The sequence below is a fragment of the Thunnus albacares genome, chromosome 14, assembly GCF_914725855.1.
Source record: "Thunnus albacares chromosome 14, fThuAlb1.1, whole genome shotgun sequence".
Taxonomy (NCBI): Eukaryota; Metazoa; Chordata; class Actinopteri; order Scombriformes; family Scombridae; genus Thunnus; species Thunnus albacares.
In genome coordinates, this window is record NC_058119.1 from 5,450,266 (window position 1) to 5,471,790 (window position 21,525).

General features: G+C 41.6%; 1 protein-coding gene across 3 annotated transcripts in view; it reads right to left on the reverse strand.

Annotated features, from left to right (window-relative positions):
- thada (THADA armadillo repeat containing) overlaps nucleotides 1–21,525 on the reverse strand; it is a 98,801-nt gene that overhangs the window by 6,097 nt on the left and 71,179 nt on the right. For 2 of the 3 annotated variants that reach the window (XM_044372477.1, XM_044372478.1), the window contains exons 32-36: nucleotides 16,808–17,184; nucleotides 12,333–12,457; nucleotides 9,688–9,760; nucleotides 8,513–8,663; nucleotides 8,121–8,243 (exon numbers count right to left, since the gene is read on the reverse strand). In XM_044372477.1, coding sequence (XP_044228412.1) covers nucleotides 8,121–8,243; nucleotides 8,513–8,663; nucleotides 9,688–9,760; nucleotides 12,333–12,457; nucleotides 16,808–17,184 — 849 coding nt within the window. Of the gene's footprint in view, nucleotides 1–4,286; nucleotides 4,602–8,120; nucleotides 8,244–8,512; nucleotides 8,664–9,687; nucleotides 9,761–12,332; nucleotides 12,458–16,807; nucleotides 17,185–21,525 lie in introns of those variants that run through there. The other variant, XM_044372479.1, reaches the window with a different exon arrangement.

Consider the following 21,525-nt stretch of genomic DNA (forward strand, 5'->3'; position numbering starts at 1 on the left):
CCCATGTCGTGTTTAGACTGGCGGCCAGGGGACGGTTTTGGCCACATTACATGTGACCCCCAGATACATGTGCGTACATGTATGTAGGCATGTAAATAATATATGTTGTGTGTTGTATATATTAATTGTCTCAATATGATTGTGTGATTGTCAGACACTGATACTTTTTGGTATGCACAGATGGAGCTACTCAGGTGGGAATTTCCCATTTAAAAAGACGTCAACTTTGAAAAAATACCCACTCGGTAGAAACCTCGTGTTTGCTTCGACTTAACTTTAGAAAGCATTTCAACTCTGAATTGGCAACTCTGGATTTCACCGCTCATCACTTTCAGGAGAATTGCATTAAAGGATCTCTTCACAGCCAGTACAGATAGGAAGAATGATTACAGCCATCAATATGGGCGTGCCAGTATTGTTTTAAGATAGACCTGAAAACCAGTGAAGCTATACTTTAAGAATCAGCCTTGAACTAATTTAAAACTTTTTTTTGTGACAATAAAAGAAGAGAACTCGCTATATTCTGTCTCACATGCAGTAAAATAAACTGATTGTACATTGTACCGATTCATGTTAAGTAATTTTATTAGAAAAGAAAATGTAAGATTGTTTGTACCACTGAATGTTTGCAATTTTGTTTGACACTAGCAAAACCATCTGTGATTATATGTTAGTGAATTATTATGTTTTCAATCCACATCATGCAGCATAAAAACATGGTCAATGTCAATAAACCCTTGTTTGCTGGTCTTCAATCACTCACATTTTACACACGGCTGCAGCCATATTGTGTCTGATCAGCAGTCGAGCCATTAAAGGTGCCGAATTGCATTAAGAGAGACTTAACGGACTTTTGCTGTTCAGTAAATCCTCGCTGAGCCACTGCAGCTGGGGGGGGTGTCAGATGTTCCATTGAGTGAAGGAGGAGGAGGAGTGGGTGGGGGGTTTCGGGCGGGCTTTCAGGACAGTGAAATGAGAGAAATTCCAAACGCTTTCCATTCCCTGCTGGTGTCATCATGATCACTGTAGTGTAGAGTCCATTCCTCAACTCAGCCACTCACATCTGAGGGGGATGACTTCCTCTAAGTTCCCCTTAAGACCGAAAACCTGTATCATTAAGCTTAAAAGTGCATCCTTGGTGAATCTGAGTACAAAGACAAAGATTTCACCAGACAGCAGCAAAACGACCACAACGTCAATCTTCTCACGAGCTCAAAGAGACACCGTCTTCCTAATGCAGTATCAGAGAGAAGAGACGCGACAGTGGAGCCGAGACATCAGGAAGCATAGGTGCGAGACTCAGAGAGGTGTGAAATAAAAACACGCTCTTTATAGCCCTTACTTCCTCTGGTGGCTGACGAGAAACAGGGAGTGTGGAGACCAAATGCAACAACAACGATGACACCAACAGGAAACATTAACATGAAAATGATGAGAATTACCATAAAAATAATGGTTTAAGAATACACCGGTGGTCTGAACTCACCGTGGCAGAGTTTGTAATAAAGCTGCTGCAGTCAGTGGATCAAATACAAGTCAATGGTTGTCTCAACAGGGAGCCAAACACAGGCTCCTGTTACTGTAGATCTGTAAATCTGAAGAAACACCAGCATCACCTGTAGTGATTTGACACAAAGCTGTGCAGCTATAAGTCAAAGAGGATCTACAGGTAACTGTCTGTAGACTCTGGCAGGTCATATTGGTAAAAGTAGGTTCTTTGCCTGTTTGTTCTCTGCAGGTTTTTCAAAATATCATTGTTTGCATTTGAGATGATACAAAGAACGCCAATAAAGTTCTATTCTAGTTTTGCAATAAAGTGCCCTGCTCTGTGACCGACAACTTATGTTTATGGCCCCTTTCAGACATTGAATATAGATAAATCGATATTTAGATATTTTTTATCATCCCCATGGGGAAATTTGTTTCCACAGTGCATTATGTGTGCCTCTTCTGAAGCCTTAATAAACATCCTCTTCTAACAGCAAATCCTCTCACAGATTGCATCTATTTCATCATTCATTACATAATTCATTCTACTGCCTATTTTATAAAGTCTGATAGCGCTCGAGCATAGAATGACAAGAAGTTAGGGAAATCTTATTAGATCCAACTTAGTAAGATTGACGTTGAGAATTTGTTGTAAAATTGACTCTGGTGCTTATTGTTATATAGAGACCAACATGTTGAGTTGTCATCACATTTGTGTAACACAATCAATTTGTTCTACTTTCCTGAAATTCCTGACTCTGAACTATCCTGATGAAGTAAAGCTCACTGGTACTCCATCTATGTGTTTATGCAGTTAAGTAGGCAGATTACTGTAAATCCACGTATACATGCAGCAGATTAGTATTTCTCCTCTGCACTGACCTTATTTTGGAAACATGACTTACTGATTTTAACTATCTGTGATAGAAGACGCTGCTTTCTGTTCAGCAGTGGAAATGGACTATTTAGACTTCTGCAGGCTACTTTGTGTTAGTTTCCATTTTAGTCTGACTTTGGATGGAATTATTTTAAATAGGAGGACACATCGTTCCGTGTAATGATCTCCCCTTTCATCCAGTCGCTCCGCTGTGCTTTCTCTCTCTGCAGACTTTTGTCATGCACATGCATACTTGTGAAAGTAGAAATGCAGTGACATGTATACATGGCAGAGAAGTCAGCATTGTCCAGGAGAAATCTATGTGAAGAAATCAGGTTTCTCTAATCCCCTACCCAGGTTTATCATTTACATGACAGTTAAGAACTCAGTTTACTGGGGAAGGCTGACTGTCACCCGCTTACATGCACTGCGTGAAGGTTACAGTGAAAATTACCGTTGACCTGCAGCTACAGTTAGATCTTGATCTGGTTAGAATACTGTTAACAACTGTTTCACAGCAACAGAGGATGCATAATGAGGCCAATGGTTTCATGCAGTTTGTGAAATTCTCACACTAAGCTATTCTGCATTGTATTTTATCTTCAAAACACATCAAGTCTCACGGCCCAGTGCTGTAGAATGCAAAGAACACAGTGTTTAACACCGCCTGCAGACACCAGACATAACTGGAGACGTGACTTTATTTCACGCCAGCGACCAAATCATTAGAATCTCATTCCCCACGTAGCCTTTAGAGTAAAAGACGGAGAAAGTAGCACTGGAGGGGGAAATAACAGCTTATTTATTCCAGACTAAATGTTAAAGCTGCAAATCAAATACAGTTTATGTGTTTTGAATCTTTTCTGCTCAAGTGATTGACATGTGACAGTGGTTTATTGGTTGAGTGAGCATTGTGCTAAAATAGGACGAGGTCTGTTTAATGAGTGTCCTTCAGCTCTGTTAGGTCGTTCACTTCCATTCGTCTGCGTCATCCACTGTAAATGAATGAACTGGGGGAAAGGACACATGAATGGCATATTCTGCAAAGGCATTTGTTTAGCTGCACAGTAAGCAAAGTAGGTTACTCGGGGCGAGTTGGTTGATAATGGTTGACTGACAATGGCCTGGAAAATACGGGCGAGTCAGCAGAGTTTGAGTGTTCAACATTACTTCAGAATGGTTGGTGAAACAGATTCCCACATAAATTATATATTTATAGAAGGCTAGTCATTTAGTACTTATGTTTTGCCATGCCAGACTCAGAATACAGTATTTAGAATGACAGAAAATTTAAGGTAAAGTCCCTTTTTTTAAATCTACTATAGAATCATACTTTGTGGTTTTTACAACTTTCCTGGAATCACAACTTTATTTTTAGTTGAGGATTGCTGTTTGCGTTCTCAATCACATCTCTAAAAATGCCCTCTCATACGCGGACGTTCAATCCAAACCCCTCTGTGCTCTATATATAAAGTGATCCCTCTGTTCCAGCCCTGACGCTGTCACGGTGCCGGAGGTCCAGTGAGGGTGAGTGGAGTTTGATTTCAGACCCAATTAGTCTAGAGGTATTTGGGTGGTGGTGGTGGTGATGCTGGCCGGGGGTGGAGGGAGTGTGGGGGTGTTGCAGGGTGGGATAGGGTTAAATTAGATTTGCTCTTCCTGCCCAGGACAATGGCTCCACTGTGGTTCACAGCTCTGGGAAGAAGAGCCTCAACTAACCTGATGTGAATCTGCACAAATTTCTCTCCCACACACAAAACAGGTTTATTTGAATGATATCTGGTCTAAAATCTACACTAAGATGTAAGTTTGCAAAGCATATATACTTTATTAAAAGGCAAAGTAAGTCCTACTCTTAACACTTAATAAAGAATGAATACTTGTTATTACATGTTTTTGCAAGTGAAACAAAATAACTCCTTTACTTGAAACGTAAAAAAAAAAAATGTTCTGAACTTATTCTGCAGTTTTTGCCAATCATATGGAATATACAGTACATCCCATACATGTGTTTTAATTTTCAGTTGCATAAAAGTCCTCGTTTAGACTATAATCCACAATGACACAAGTCTAACATCTAAATTCAATTTTAAATTTAAATGTTTCTTCTTTTTAAAGGGGGATGAGGTGTGTGTGTGTGTGTGTGTTGCAGAACCCGTCTCTGTCTGTCCTCCATATCAAAGGGCCAGGAGTCGTTGCCTCCCTCTGAAGCAGCTAACACCTCAGATACTTGACTCTGAAATGGCAGGTCATAAAACACACACACACACACACACACACACACACACACACACACACACACACACACACACACACACACACACACACACTCACATTGGCCCGAAGGGGATGGGAGAAAAAAAACACAAACAAACACACACACACACACTCACAGTGACCTGTATACACACATACATGCAAACACACAGTAATGTTCTTGCACTCCCACAGCATTGCACATTATAGCCACGGTGTGGAATAGCATGGCAAGCTATTGGATTTCTATTTCCTTGGCTCCCTGACCTGAGCTTTTATGCAGGTCAACAAGCCAAACGTATCACTACCAGCATAAAACCCTGGGTCTCTGCAACAGTGAGAGTGAACTTTACTACAGTGCCAGTCACATACTTGAAAACTCTTTTGCAAAAAAAAAAAAAAAATGTCATTATAGCAGCCCTGGAATCACTCTTAGCTGAGGTTAGATGGTAGCTTATGACCCTCAAAAGACGTTTTATTAAATTACATTCAACAACAGAAGGAGGATATATCAAATGACCTGTAACAGACACAGTATTGTGGGTTCAGCTACATAAAAAGACAAAATAAAGACTCATTGAGACAGTTATTAGTATGTTACGAGGAACACCTGAGCTTTCTCTATTGTGACAAATTAAAACGCCTGCTGTCAAAAAGACTTATATTGAACAATTTAAAATTACTGCTGTGGACAAAAAATTCTGACACACGCTCAGTTTAAAGTTTTTTTAAATGTATCCTTATTATTGTGGAGGCGTACAGGTCATTTAAAATGTTGAAATCAAGCAAGCTGTCATGAAAATGTTGATCTTGGAGAGTTAAGAAGAGTCCACAATGGAGGAAGCTATGCTAGCTTATTAGCTGTGTTTCACCAACAAGTTTTATTTTAATAATCCTAGCAGAGTATAAACTGCTCAAAAAAGAAGAATGGTTTGCAGACAGGAGTCAGTGGTTAATATGTCTTTTGAATAAACTATTTTCGATGGAGTTAACAAGCTTGTTAACCGCTAGTTAGCAAGCAGCTAGCAAGCTCATTAGCTTGAAGAGCTTTTTTCCCCCTCTTCAATAAAACTCTTTATTGAATGAAATTATGAACAATCATGAGAACAAGATGCCAGCAGAGAGTAAGAAAAAACAGAAAGAAGCCTGGGGAGCTGTTGTGACTGACTAGCAGCGGTTCGCTCACAAATTCAAACTCTCCTTTACGCACACAAACATACACTTCAAGACACATTAGCACACTGACACACAGTCATACACGTACAAATGTTTTCCTAGCAAAGCAGTAAGTACAGTCTTCACACATAGTTCCTGGTAAATTACCGGGATAACATTTCAGGCACTGCTAGTGATTTTCACTATTCACATCCACTATCCCATCATCCCACACTCCCCACTTTAGTCTCTAAGGTCTATCCAAATAGAGGTAATATCTGAACAAATTATCAGCTCCACTGGAACACGCATTGCAGTGATTTGTTGTTGCACACTTTCAGTTCAAACAGATGATGATTCGTGTGTTCATGACAATCCGTGAAAAGTTTAACCTTGTTATGCTTTTCGCCTCAGCCCGTCTGAGCTTGAAAAAAAAAAAAAAGTATAAGAAGAATATATGGGACTAAGGACAGTCCAGCAGATGGTGGTCATGCAAAAACTTATGGATGCCAACCGCCATAAACTCAACAGAAGAAGAAGAAGATGATGGGGGTAAGGCTGGATGTGTGTGTGTACGCGGCGGAAGATGTTGGGCGAGGAGCTGTTTTTGTCTGGTGCCAATGTTCTTGTAATGTATTTAAAAAGGGTGCTTGTATTGGCAAGGCAACCGTAAACAAGTCGCAGATTCAAATACATCATCAGCAGAGTCTTGTGATTGGCTCGCTCGCTCCACGTGAAAGTGTCTTTCCTCAGATGGACTTTACCATCCCCTACTTATTCAATTTCAGAACATCACGTAAGTTTAATCTTCAGAAGTGGAAAGATGACATATTTTTTCAATTGAAGGTTCTTGTTGGGTTTTTTTTTTATACAGTCAGAGGAATGTGATTTATTTTTGGGTTTTTTGGTTGTTTCTCATTTACTTCAGGAATTTGACTTTCCTGGCCCGGTCACTCATTCATTTGATACCAGATTACCAATTTACCATCTCATTTCTTCTTTCTTTGTTATGTGTTACATTCCTGTTGTGCGTACGACACATGTTAAACTAAACCAGGAATCCGGTGCAATTTTCGAGATCATTTCAGGGGTTGGAGAAAGAAGCTTGGCTGGAGAGCAAAAGGTCACACAAAAGTATGAAGACAAACACTTGTGCTCTTTTTCCCACAGTGGAGACGTGTGTCCAGGAGGAAATTTAGACCATCTTACGGTAAGTAACACACTCTCTGCTTCCCACACACAGACACACACTTAGAAACGGTAATCTCCAAATGAGCAGTAAATATGGATGGACAAAGGGGGATGCCCCAGCCTCTTTTCTCTACACACACACACACACACACACACACACACACACACACACACACGCACACGCACACGCACACGCACACGCACACAAGGACACCCAGTCTGTAATTATGCCTATTGTGTTCTCTTCCTGTTGTAGAGAAACCTCTCCATCTTAGTCATGTTGTTGAGCTCCTATCTGATTTTTAGCTGACAGCTTATCTGACCCTGTCTGGCCTTATGAACATAAACACGTATAGAACACACACACTGCTTTTGGATAAAATCTAAACATTATCAGGAATTTTCAATGACTTTCCCGGGCACCTAACTCTGCCTTTAAAGGAAAAGTTTGGATTTTACTCTCACTTGTCGTATATGGACAGTAAATAAAATTAGAATTTGGTCAAAACATGTCAGGGCTACTGGAGTTGAGTCTTCCCCCATGACTCTGCACCCCCTTCCATGAACAGCACTGACATGGGGGGGCTGCAGAGACTTTTGAGGAGGTGTTTTGCTATCTGGTGTTATGTTATGAGATAGTATCGGTGGCAACAGACACAATAAGGGTGGCTCCTGGAGAGAAGCTGGGAAAATACAGGAAGTGAGATTTGTGAGGACAGGAAGTGGCACTACGGCTGTTTGAGAGTTGGCAGCTGTCAGTCCTCTGGATTGTGGGATTGTGTGTGTGTGTGTGGGGGGGGGGACGGGGGGGATGGGTGGGGGGAGGTGGGGGGGTTTGGTGGGGTGGTGGTGGGGGGGGTGTACTTCTGAGTAAAGTCCGGGCATCATACAGTTCTTCAGAAAACAGAACTCAGACATTCTAAAAACAATGACACATAACCACGCACACACTTGCGTTCCAGCTGCCGAATTAAAGATTGCATCCCCCCTTCCAGGAATGGTCCAAGACGCTAAACATGAAATGATGTCATCAACCCTTTTTAACATCAGTTTGTTTTTTTTGTGTGTGTGTGTTTGTGTGTATATATTTCAGTGGACATGCATTACAATGGCTTCAGTATGTGAGTGTGTACTCCTGACAGTCAGTGTGTACCTGTACTCAGCAGATGAACTGGTACATTAGAGATGAAGTCAGAGGCCGAATCTCTGACTTCCTGGTCTTCATCCTGCAGCAACGTCAACAGACTCCTCCAGAGGGGCACTGTGCTGGCCAGACCTGAAACACACACACACATACACATACACACACACACACACACACACACACACACACACACACACACACACACACACACACACACACACACACACACACACACACACACACACACACACACACACACACACACACACACACACACAATTCTTAACATACAGATCCTGTGCTTCTATAAATGGTCACCAGTTTTCTGACCATGTCAGTATTTATCTTAACTGCGTGGAGGGTAAGCATTTCCTCAAGTCATTCCATAATTTGAGACTCACCCAGTGGCAGGTCACAGCTGGTCAGCAGAGTGTCCGTACAGTTGACCAACACCTTGGTGGCCATCAGCTTCACCTCCACCGGCTGCTCCTCGCTGCAGCACGAGCACACCAGCGCTCCCCACTGAGATAAGCAAGCCACTGCACTCGCACCCTAAATGACAACACATAACACTTAACACTTGTATAAAATTTTCTTTTTTTTTTAAAGGAAAATTCACACTTTATACTTGCATACGCTTTATTGAGGCTGGGCACGAGGCTGAAATCAATATTCAATCAATGTTAATAAGAATACTTTTACAATTTTTATATATTTCAGGATATGGCAGATGTATGCAAAATCACATCAAAAACAACAAATACATGAAATAAAATTCTTGACACCACAACCACAAAAATACCTTGTTTTATTATTACATATAATCTCATTTAAATCATTCATTTAGATGGTAGAATTTTATAAGACTATGAGATAATATGATCATGTCATCTCAATGTGATTTCTTTAAAAGTCATAAACGATGATGATAATTATCGACCAGCCCTATATTACAGTGTGACATGATCAACAGAAAATTTTTCATGTTAAATAACCTTCTTCAGCAAAAACATCAAACATTTTCTTGTTCCGGTTCCTTATATGGACACAGCTTCCTATTTCCTTGAATGAGAAAGTATGTTGAAACGTTTAACTGGTACTGTATATTGTATCATTGTAAAATAATGTTTTGGGGTTTTGGACAGACTGACAAATCATATGTTGGGGATTTCTGTCCTGACATTTCTTGGTAATATAGGCCAATACTGATAATATGTGCCATGAACCAATATCAGCCGATGTGTCATCTGGATTATTTATCATTCTAGCACGAATGGTTACAATTATTCTCAGAAATCAGTCTTTACTACGCAATGTTTTGTTTTATTTTGAATATACGTCTTTAAAGCAAACTTGGTAAAAAAAAAAAAAAAGCCTCGAACAAGAGACAACAGAGGTGGGTGGGTGGAAACAGTGACATCAGTAAGCAGAATGCTAAGCTACTAGCTGCAGCTTGAAAATGAACACCTCCTCCTTTTACATTTTTTATTTGATCGTTCAGTTTAATTGTAGTCTACCAACAGATCCTGTTGCTAAGTCAGAAATTAGTAGTACATACATGTTTATCAGTCTTTACCTTAGGGTCAGAGGTCACCAGCTGAACCACCAGTTGAGAGGCCAGGGTCAGGGCAGCACAGTGCAGCTCCACACTGAAACACGAAATGAAATGAATCTTCCACATGTTGAATATGAACTTTGAATGATTGTTGTTCTGTCCTAGATGAAGGAATAGCCTCTGTGTTGCTTTTCTGGGATTTTCTCCCCTACTTTTCCTGCTAAATTTTTTTGGGGAAGTTTTCCTTATCCTAAGGAAAGAAGGTGTCATACTGACTGTACAATGTGTGATTTGAATGACTTCCTTCTTACAATGGAGTTAAAGAGAATTTCATTTTCTTAAAAGTGCAGTAAGTGAGTAAATGTTTTTTAGTTGTTCGGGTAAACCTACCCTTTAATGAGCCATATTGGTGCAGTGTGGGCGGATAATAAGCTCCTCAAGCCGTTCTGTGGAAACCATTACACACACCTAACACTCCAACACAGTCAACTACACACACATCACTCAACTGTATTGACTTACAATCCACAAAAGACGTGTGCTGGTACTCACCACTACATTATGTATCACAATAGCCTGAGTGCCATTCAATCACACGGCAGACAAGGGCAGCCAGCAACCCAATCTCATCCCTCCCTGGCTCTAATCATAACCCTGGGGCCACTCGAAAGGGAAAGTGGATCCCCGGGTTCAGAGATTGTGGCCAGGAAAAGGCTTTACGGGGCTAAAAGCCTTTGTAATCCAATCCTTATTCGAGCCCGTATTCTCTTGTCAGGGTGAGAAAAGTACAGCAGTGGCTTGTCAAGGAAGGTGTGTGTGTCTGTCAATGGGTGTCAAAGGGCTTACAGGATGCACACACACACACACACACACACAAATACGAGAACAGTATGTGCCACATCAGTTTGCAGTAACTGCGTGCACTGTGTGACTCATGAGGCTGCAAAAGTAATGCTTTGAGCCTGACAGGTGCGAATGATCTAATATTGGAATGTTCTAATGACGTACTTTGAGGGGTAAAAATGAAGCATTCACCCATGTCTACATTCCCATTGTTTTTATATTTCTAAAAACCACCTGTATCTGTTGCTTGTGAACAATCTGGTTACAAATACTGCAACAATTCATGAAAAAGAACAAATACAGCCATGCAGGAAGAGGCCAGTATACTCCAGGTGCAGGGTGAAGGTGCAGCCAGTGAACCTGTATGTCCCTCCTCCATGGACTCTGGCTCTGAATGAAGTCCTGACAGCCAGCCTGCCACAGCAGGGTGAGGGCTCTTTCACAAGTGGAGGGAGCCAGAAAAAACAAGGGAAATGAAGGAGTGTGTGGTTGCATCTTGCCCCTCATGTCTCTTCCATCCATCACAGCTAAAAGCTGTTCTGGGATTGCTTAGGAGCTGTTTTGACAGCAGGTTTTCAGGTGGGAGCAGTCGTTTTGGAGTCATGGGGTTGCCTTCATTTTACTGCATTTACCTTGAAATGAATGAAAGTTACAACAGGTACAGACCTGTTGATTGCTACAGTGCAAAGAGACCAGGACGTATGTACAAGGAATACGAATAAAGAGGGTGCAGAAGACTCGGAAACGCAACCCAACTGTGTCCCGGAGACAACCACGTTCATGATCATAATTACATACAGTATTGTGTAAAGGTTTTAGGCACTTTAGATGTTTAGATTCCTATTCATGATGCAGTACCATCAGAGAAGCATCTGACTGGTCCCAAATTCACTCTGCAACGACCCTAAACATCCAGCCAGAGTCAAAAAGAACTATCGTCTACTACAAGAAGAACGAGGAGTCCAGCAACAGGTGGTATGGTCCCACAGAGCCCTGATCTCAACATCATGGAGTAGTAACACATTCCAGTCTGGGATCACATGAAGAGACAGAAGCAGCTGAGATGCTGAAATCCACAGAAGAACTGTGACAACTTCTCCAAGACCTGCCAAGTACCTTGAAATACTGTGTGCAGGTGTACCGAGAAGAACTGCTGCTGTTTCATTAGGTTGTTTCTGTTTACTGAACTTTGTATGAAGTTGTCTCACTATAGGAATCTATCAGAAATCAATAACAATATGCCTGAAAAGAGTGGAACAATTGCAGTTTACATCCTCTAAATTTGAAATTTGAAAGCAGCGTGTAAATAATTAATAAATGGTTTATAACACACTATAATTAAGCTGTGAGCAGACCTATGGACATTTATAATGCATCTGTCATCAACCCACAGCTAATGAATGACAACATCGCACAGCTGTAGTCATTAAAAATAGCAGAGTATTTTACATAGCACTGGAAGGATTTGTCCATGTATGTAATCATATGTCATCAAATACTATGGCAGCCAAGTTACACTGTGATATCAATCATTCATTGACTGTTTATCAGTTAAGGATGTTTCATAGGGGAGTTGGAGTAACGAGTTATCCAAAGAAGTAAAATGATTTAAACACTTTCTTGAATTTTTTCTTTAAAAGAACTCAATCAGATTAAGATCAGAAGTTTAATGGTTGTAAAACACATTGTACTAAATGTAAGCCTTGCCTGCTGGAGAAATGCCTTAACTGTCTAATGCTTTGGCCCAAACAGAAGATCACATTAAGATGACTTTGGCATAATGTCAAAGAGTATTGGTACATCAGGTGTGACCGTTTTCTGACCTGTGAACAGAGTTCTGAGCCAGACTGAGGAGGTGCAGCAGGACCTCCTCTTTGGACAAAATCCGAACACCGTCCCTCCAGAGGAGCTCACTGCTGGAGGTCAACACAGACAACACCTGGAGGACCTGTGAGGAGGGAGAGAAGAGGAGAGAAAGAGGAAAAGAGTCAAAGACGTAAGAGATATAAGACACTGATGTAGTCACTCATCTCAATCTCTCTCACACACACACACACACACACAGAGACAGACACACTCAGAGCTACTGGTGAGCGAAGTTGCTCAGGGCCATCCATCAACACAGCTTTGGTGTCCTCTCTGCAGCGCGGCTGGCAAGTTGCCCCGAGGGTATTTTTACCACACCGGTCAGATCCTCCCAACGCACACCCAAACCACGGGTACACAGCTGCCTCGCTCTCTTTCACACACACACACACACACACACACACAAATATATGCATGAACATGGATGTAGATAAGTACACGCATGCACACAAAAGAACTTCCACCTCTATCTCCCTCTTTCACTCGGGTAGTAACACATTCCTTGTCCTGTGTCTGATCATAACATCCATTCAGCTTGACCTCCACAACTTGATTCTTTTTACTTCCTTCACCCCTCGTGGCCCTCTCCTCCTCATCTCTTCCCATGCTGTTTTCTTTGCCCGGTCACTCCTCCAGCGAAGGAGGCAGCTGACCGAGTCTGAGGAGGAAACGACTTGTTTTCCACCGCGTGAGACCTCCGTTAAAAACACACACATCCAGCCGAGAACACATGTTGACATTCCTGCTGCATATCTCAATGATTATTATTTCTTTCAAGACCTCAACCTGTTATTAGAGCTTTAAAATAAAGCGTGCTTTATAGGATCTGTGTGGGCGGAGAAGCAGGGCGAGAGGGAGCATGCAATGTCTGTGTGTAAACATCTGAATGTGTGTGTGTGTGTGTGTGTGTGTGTGTGTGTGTGGCTGTATATTTGTGCATGTGAGCAGAAAATAGACACAGTAGCAAGGTAAACCTCTCTGTCTCTTTCTAGCTGGCTGACTGACTGGATCAAGTTCCAAACAGACAATCCAAAATTAAATTATCACTAGGTTTGATAATAATGCTACACAACAGAACATTAGAGTTAAAATAACTCTAAATATTCAAACATTTTCTAATAAAGGCTACCACACTTTATTCATGCATTATTCAATCAAACTTTCATGTGAATTTTAAAGCTGCATTGATTATTTTTTTATATATACATGATGGATCAAAAGACAGAAAGTGTAACAGGCGTGGCTTGTAGTGAGAAACTCTCAGATAATTATCACCGGACTTGCCGGTTTCCGCTCCACAGAGCTTTGAACATCTTTCGGTTCATTGTTTTGTTTTTCAGGTCTGCAATCCCCGCGCTCAACATCCTCATTTCCAGTCGCAGCAGGCAGCTGTTCTCAGTAAAACACCTCTGATAAACCAGCTGTACACTACTAGAGACAGACAAAGCTAGCTCTAGTGACTAGCTAGAATGATAGCATAGCATTTAGCAGCTAAAGAGTCACATATTTCCCTACGGAGTTGGTAGACCAAAACAGAGTGAATATTGCACTTACATTTGTTATGTCTCCAGAGACATGACTCCACATGAATGCTAATGTTGCCGCGTGTAGGCTGAATGTGTAAATAGGCAACTGATTGCTAACCGGTCAGTGTTTTGTGCTTTGTTCTGCTTCCCCCAAGTGGCCAAAAATATCATATAATGCAGCGTTAAGCAAACTGCAACCACAATGCCTAGCTAGTTAGCCTATTTTTAGATTTCCTCATATAGTACCTACCAACACAGCTAATGTCCATATTTCAATGCTTGGAGACAAGTCATTTAGAAATGTTCCAGTGCACCAACAAGGATTGACCAATACCCACAGCGGCCTATTACGCTCGTATGGGAGGTTGTGGTGAAGAGAAAGTGTACAGTATCTGGCAGACAATAATTCACAAAGTCCAGTGGTTGTTTTCAACCCCAATGAAAGTGAATCAATCATTGGGCCTGTCATGCCAAGCCAGTGTCATTATTAATTTGGCCACTGCATTTCTCTTTCTTTATTGTTACTTAAACTGAAAAACTTCCCAGCTATAGCCTGTGTTTTTCACTGTCACATCCACCCGTCTGACTGCCAGCTATTCAACAGCGAGCTCTAAGGCAGCTGGCCTGACCATCTCTATGCTTCTGACTTTTACAACCTGCTTTAATGAGCTCCCGTCTTGCAACACACTCGACTGCCCACATACTCAAATATACACAGTCACATGAAAACATGCCAACTCAGGCGTAGACGCGTACAGACTTTCATAGCTGTAACATGCAAATAAACAGTGACGCCCACCCTGCAAGAACAGGCACACGTACACACACACACACACACACACACAAATGTTAACAGTTATAAAAGTTGCACTCTACCTAGCTTTCCTTACAGTGCCGTCTAGGCCTTGTTCTTTCTGTGTTTCTGACCTCTACACCCTCAAGGTGTTGCTGCTTTTGGGTCTGTCCCAGTAAAACCCACACTTGCGGTCTTGAGCATGTTTGCAAGTGCGTTTACGTGCCACCAAGTCGCTGGTAAGTGTCCCAGGTCCAAAAACTGCCAACAGGCATTACACTTAAGCCACACTTGATGAACACTTACTAAGTGTATCCCACAATTCATCATGGTGCACTGCTGTTGGTGATAATATGCCTATAAGCTGGTTTTACCAAAATAAATCAAAAGACATGAAGAAATTGCAATTTATGTTGGATTTGGCATGAAATTCATATTTTTATATGATCTCAACTTCAAAAACTATACAGATCATCACTTAATATTTAAAATCTGTCCTTCATAATAACATAAACACTACGTATCATATATTTTATAATGTAGCATGTACAGCAGCCCCATGAGCTTCAAGTGTTTTATTCATTGTATTACTCCTTTAGTCCCTGAACGTGTGTCTGTTTTTTACAGTCATCAGATTATAACTGTATGTGCTGTATGGTTGATCTTTCTTATCTGTTCTTTAAGTAGAAGTAAAATAAAACCATCTAAGCATCTCTATGTATTTGTATTTACAGTAAGTAATATGGTCCGCTGTTACTGCAAACACGTTAGACCAGCAGGTACTTGATTACTCATGAATACCGCAAGTGTTGGCAGCAACCTAAAGTATCATTTGATATGTATCATTCAAACTTAACACATTTTTAGCCGATTCCTTTTCTGCTTTGCGGAGGAATTTATAAGATTGAGATCTGTGTCCTTTCTAATAAGCGGAAACAAATTTTGAAATTTAGACAGTTTACAACCCCGCAAAAACTCATAAATGGTGTTGAATAGGACTTTTTTTACATTCGCTTCCTTGTTATAAACTCAGTATTTTCCATGTTTTGATGTAACAAGTCACACTTGAGATGTAGAAGAATCCTTTACTCCATAGTAAATACATCTCCCATCTTTCTTGTCACTGACCCATGCAGCGGATTCTTTAAACACATTTATCTTGAATAAGGACTTAAGATGACTTAAGTTATTTTCTTTCAGACTTCCAGACATCACCTCTGGGCAGAATAGCTGACCAACACTATGTCCTTGGCCTACTGCTGCTCCTGCTACTCTCCCAGAATGCCTCAGTGAAGTCCAGGGCGAGCTATGGCAACTGGCCTGTTGGGTTGGCGTGTCCTTGGCGCAGGGGAGGCTCCACTTAACAGGGCCGACACTTTAAACATTAACGGCTGGGCTGTAAAGTAGCGCCTGGCGAAGAATGCACATCCAAACACACACATACACACACACACACACACAAAAAAACTAAAACACAACACAAGTCTGCAGCAGCGTGGAAACACACACACACACACACACACACACAGCCGGTCCCGGCAGTGTTGGGTCGTGTCGGCTCTGGAAGAGTGTTAATGACAGGAGTAACAGAGCAGGACAGAGCAGATCTGCTGGCTGGCTGGCCTCACTTTATGAACACACTGAAATACGACCTTCTGTCTTGAAACAGGAAATAGGTCGCATTTTCCCCTCCAAATCTTGTTGGAGTGGAGGCTTACTAAGCCTCTCATGCGTGTGTGTCAGTGAGTGGGAGAGCAAGCTAGCCAGCTCACTGCCAGAGTGCTTGGCGTGTCCCCCTGCGGCCGATTAGCCTCTCACGCAAGCCTCTGCGACATAAATTTGGACATTTAATCAATTTGCAGCGAATGACACTGTGGCTCAGATAAACTGTGATGAATAGGAAAAACATATTTCTTGGAGAGAGTTCTTCATTGTGTCATGACAGGACTGTGAGATTATACTGCACACGGCCTCACAAAGGAATGAAGAGCAGATCATGTACACGCTCACATCCGTAAAAACGACCAGACACAAATACAGACTAACAAACACACAACAAACAAATGCACCTCCTATAATGTTTTGGTGTGTGTGTATGTGTGTGTGGTCTCACCTTGGCCAGACACTGGGGGTGTGTCTCGTGAAGGGCCAGGCTGGTCAGGTTAGACAGGGTGGTCTCGTCCAGCCACGGAGGTCTCCTCTTCCCTTCCTCTTCCTCCTCCTGCAGCCTCTTCAGGATCCCCTCCAGTGCCAGCTCCCGCACCTCGTACTGAGGGCACTGCAGCAGACACTGAAGGAGCTGGGTCGTGAGCTGAGGGCCCCCCCAGAGCTCTGGGATCTCCACGCTGGCGCTGAGGGCCACCCGTGCCAGGCTGAGCAGGTACTGGGTGCTGCCGGGCGCCGGGGTGGCTGAGGAGGTGTCGGAGGTGACCAGGTCTGAGGACATCAGGACGGACAGAGCCTCCCGACGGAGCTCGCTGACCTCTGAATCTGACAAACACACAAATTTACATTTTAGTTGATAATGTAAGATCAGGAAGCTACGATATTATTGTTACAACCGTTTTTGAAAGCTGGAGCTGCAGCGGTGCGAGTTTGGGATGTTTACACAAATCACATTTTTTAATCTCCTGTCAGAATAAAGATACTTCCTGGAGACAGAGAGTCGTGGGATGATATTGCTCCTGTTTCCAAAGATAAGATGATTTAATTCCTCATGAAACAGGTTGTTTGAGTGGGACATAAATGTGAGAACAGTGAGAGGTAACTCGCAACTTGCGAACTGCAAACCAATGGAGAGAAATGCTGTTAGTTTTGATATGAAGGGCAGAGGATTTTTGTGATGAGTGGGACACCCCGGTTTGAAGCACTGACCATAAACCACAACGTCCGCAACCTTCTTTTGTGTGTTGTTCCCCCGTCTCTCTCTCTCTCACCTCATTTCCTGTCATCCCATTAATATATAGATATAAAATACTCAAAAATACATGGGAAAAAGAAATCACTTTTATTGGTTGTCTTTTTACTATTGCAGGATGAGGTCACTGTTCAAGATTAACAGTGTTTGAGAAAGTGACAGTTTCCAAGTTTCCATTTTATTGCATCTTTAAACAATTTTCCATTTACTTCTGGCTGTACATCTTTTGAATGTACACTATACTGGTGTACTCTGTTTTGATATCAGATACGTTGTTTATTCATTCGCCTTCAATTCAAGTCCTAGTCTGGCATTATTCTAGGTTTTTTTTTTTAACCGTCAACAAATCCCATGAAATGACTAAAACCACTAAAAATGCATGAGTTTGTCTCCCAATAAAGTCCTTCCACAGGCATTAATCTTTCAAAACATGTCCGAGTGCTATTTTATTTTTTTTGAAAAAGGCTGTGACATTTTCTAAAACGCCTGTAACTATAGTTTTGAGAAAAGCGTCATTCAAACAGAAGTAAACAATGTATTTGTTGAGGACTGTTTTCACTGGTGGATTTGGTGCTCTAGTGACTAATTACAGCAGCACAACAGTGTACTGTATGTACCAAAAACCCCTCTACTCATGTTCGTCAGCATTAAGGAACTGTGAAACTCATTGATAGTAATTTAGTCATTTTTGGACAACGATGGGACTTTATGGCATTAAGATGTATCAGGCTTTGGATAACAATCATTACTTGTAGGATCAATTTATTGCCGGTTTTAATCTTTTCTTGTGCTTTTCTGACGGTAAGAAAAATCTAAAATACCAGCAGACTCATCCCATAAACTGCAATATTTTACTGTGGTATTTTCTCATGATGAAACTACTGATGCTGATTGTCCCATTTTTGGGATGAATACAGTTTTATCTTATCGTGACTGTCTATCTAACCATGTATCTCTAACATCATAAGGATGTGAGTTTATTGAGATATTCCCTGTGGTTTTATGTCTTCAGTACCCAGTCCAACATCTCTACAGGCTAAACAAACACACAAAATCCCTTTGTGAAGCCAACAGATGCAGACAACAGACCAGACTGAAGAAGCCAGTGTCCTCTGTTCCTTTCTATTTTGACTTTTATAGGAAAGGCTGCGCCAGTGTCTGTTTGGAAATGCCCATGACCGTGCCAACCCAGCCACCTGTGAACATACACCCTTGGGGAGTGATGGACACACAAATAAACACACACATGCCCACGCACACATGCACTTCCTCTGAAATATAAGTATAATCCAAAGGCAGGGCAGCAATAGAGTAACCCAATGCCATTCTAAAGCTGTGCTCCTCCCTACAGTATAGCTCCGAGACTCCACACAGACCCTGCTTTGACAGCCAACTCAATTAGTTTAACATACACGTACGCACACACAAACACACACTCACACGCGCGCACACACACACACACACACACACACACACATATACAGAAGCTTATGAAACCCAGAAGCAACTCAATCTGGCCCTGCAGCGCCACTCAAAACATGGCTTGACAAAAGAGCGGGAAATGCTGCATTCCTCAAGAGATGGGCTGGGTTACCGTGGAGACAGGCCAGGTTACCATGGAACCTGATCCTCAAAGGGGGGTCCGAGGCCAAATAGGCATAACCTAATGGTTATAATAGGGGGTAGGGGCACAGTAATGACACCGATGATGAAGGGAGGAGAGAGAGGAGGATGATTGAAGGAGAATGGGAGCGTGTCAAAGAGAAAACGTCTGTCTGTCATGGTGGAGTGGAGAGAAACAAGGAGACAGAGAGCGTGGGTGTGTGTGTGTTTGTGTCAAAGTGCAGAAACAGAAAGTTGTCACACACTCATACGTTCAACTGTAATGCTACGGTCTTGACTCATACCTGACTCTTGCAAAGATACACAAAGATACTACACACATACTACACACTATTAACACCGTAAAGCAAATCAAGCAGCAGCAAGAAATAAAGAAAGACAGAATAAAAGAAAAGAAAGAACAACAAAAGAGAAAGAGGAAAAACATCATTAGTCAGGAGGAGTCTGTGGAGGAGGGGGAGTAGTCAGGCATTCCCTGAGCAAATGAAAGGCGTTCCTATGAGGACCGTTTCAATGTGATTTTTCATGTCTGATAATAAACAACCATTATTCTCCCACAGCTGTGTTTATTTAAATCTGTGTCTACAACACTTGTGTCTCTTTATGCTGCTCATGTGCAAACATGCGGCTGGATTGTGTCCAGACTCCATTAAGTTGTGATTACCATTTGATGTTTAGGATACTCTAGGATCAGGTCTGGCTCGGTGGATTATAATGTGAGGAAAGCCCTGGGATCATTCAGACTGATGTGTTAATAGATGTTGGTGTAAAGGTGCACGTCTCAGTGGAGAGTTTTAATGTTCTATAATCTTCTAAATGCAGCTTCAGAGGATTTTCTGCTGCTAAAAAACAAAGTTTGAAGGGTTTGTTTTTATATCAAAGTGGCTGGAATTCAAGCAGCTAAATGTTCATTTTGTCCTTTTGCCATTTGGCGCTGGGTAGGTAGTGTTCAGTGAGTTTATATCACAGCTTTTTCTCTGAAAACATCTGCCTGCTGCATCTAGAAAGGAGGTTGATGAAAGCTGTAAGACTAAACTAAAATAGTTAAGTTGTGAACTGCAAAAACCAAATCAATGAGCTGAAAGATGCTAAAATGCTCCGTAGAGTTGAGAGGAACTGTAGAGTCAGGTAATAATTCTCTATGGATTTTCAAATATGAGCGACCTCTTTCACATTACATGTAGTCATTGTTATTGATTAGTTCAGCTTTAAAAGGATTAAGCTAATAATTTGACTGTAGAATTTATAGAGTTTGCAGCAACCTAATTTCCCTGATAACCAGAGATTATTTTCTGTTTTCCAGATTCACATCTGGATGGCTGTGTGGCAACCTAAAGAAACCTTCAAAGTGGGAAAACAATAATGGACAAAGTTGAAATTTGTTTGCATTGATAAAGTCAAGTCAATATAATTGCTGGCCGAGCCACTAAACTTGAGTACAATCCCTAATTTGAGTCCAGTTCAGTCCACATATTTTCTGGAAACAAAAAATGGAAAGAAATCAGACTGAAGGTGGAAAAATGCCACAGTTAACTGAAAAATGTATCAAGGTCCACAGTTGTGCTGATCTCCACAGTGCAACTGTCATGTTTTAGTTCATGAAACCTGAAACTGTAAAAAGCCAGCCTTAACCTGGTGTTATTAGCATTCCTGTGCAGACGCCCAAAATGAAAATAGTGGAGCTGCAATCTATATAATGCAGTCCAAACTTTGGCAATCTATGCCTTCAGCTCAACAAACAGACAAAATACCACGGAAGGACGTTAAAACTCAAAATATTCCTTATAAAGCTAAGCTTAAGAAAATTGGACTCATATCATCTGTGGATCATATGTCCAAGAGAGACTTTGTCTAACCTGTATAAGAGTCTATGTGTGAGCACGAGAAAGAGCTATATGTGTGATGGCCTGCTTAACAACACAGGTCAAATATTTAAACTAAATGTAACCGCGACATCTGGTTTAAATAAACCTGGGCCAATCTTACAGTCGGTAGTTTAGAGTAAGATGGGAACTAAATTGAGTTTGGATGGAGGACGCAAGGTCAGCACACTGGTCCAGAGAACACTTTGTGATACAAACTAAACAGCCAGCAACTCCATTTTAACACCATGTATTTTTAGAGGTATCACTGGGAAATAGGCACGAAAATGTCCTAAAAAATCCCTAGGAGAATGTGCTGGGTGTGTACGTCGGTGTAGGTGTGTGTCTGTAAGCTGACTGGCTCTCCTATAGCACAGTCCATAGCCCACTAAAAGCTGGCAGTAAAGACGCTTTGCTGTGTCAAGCTAG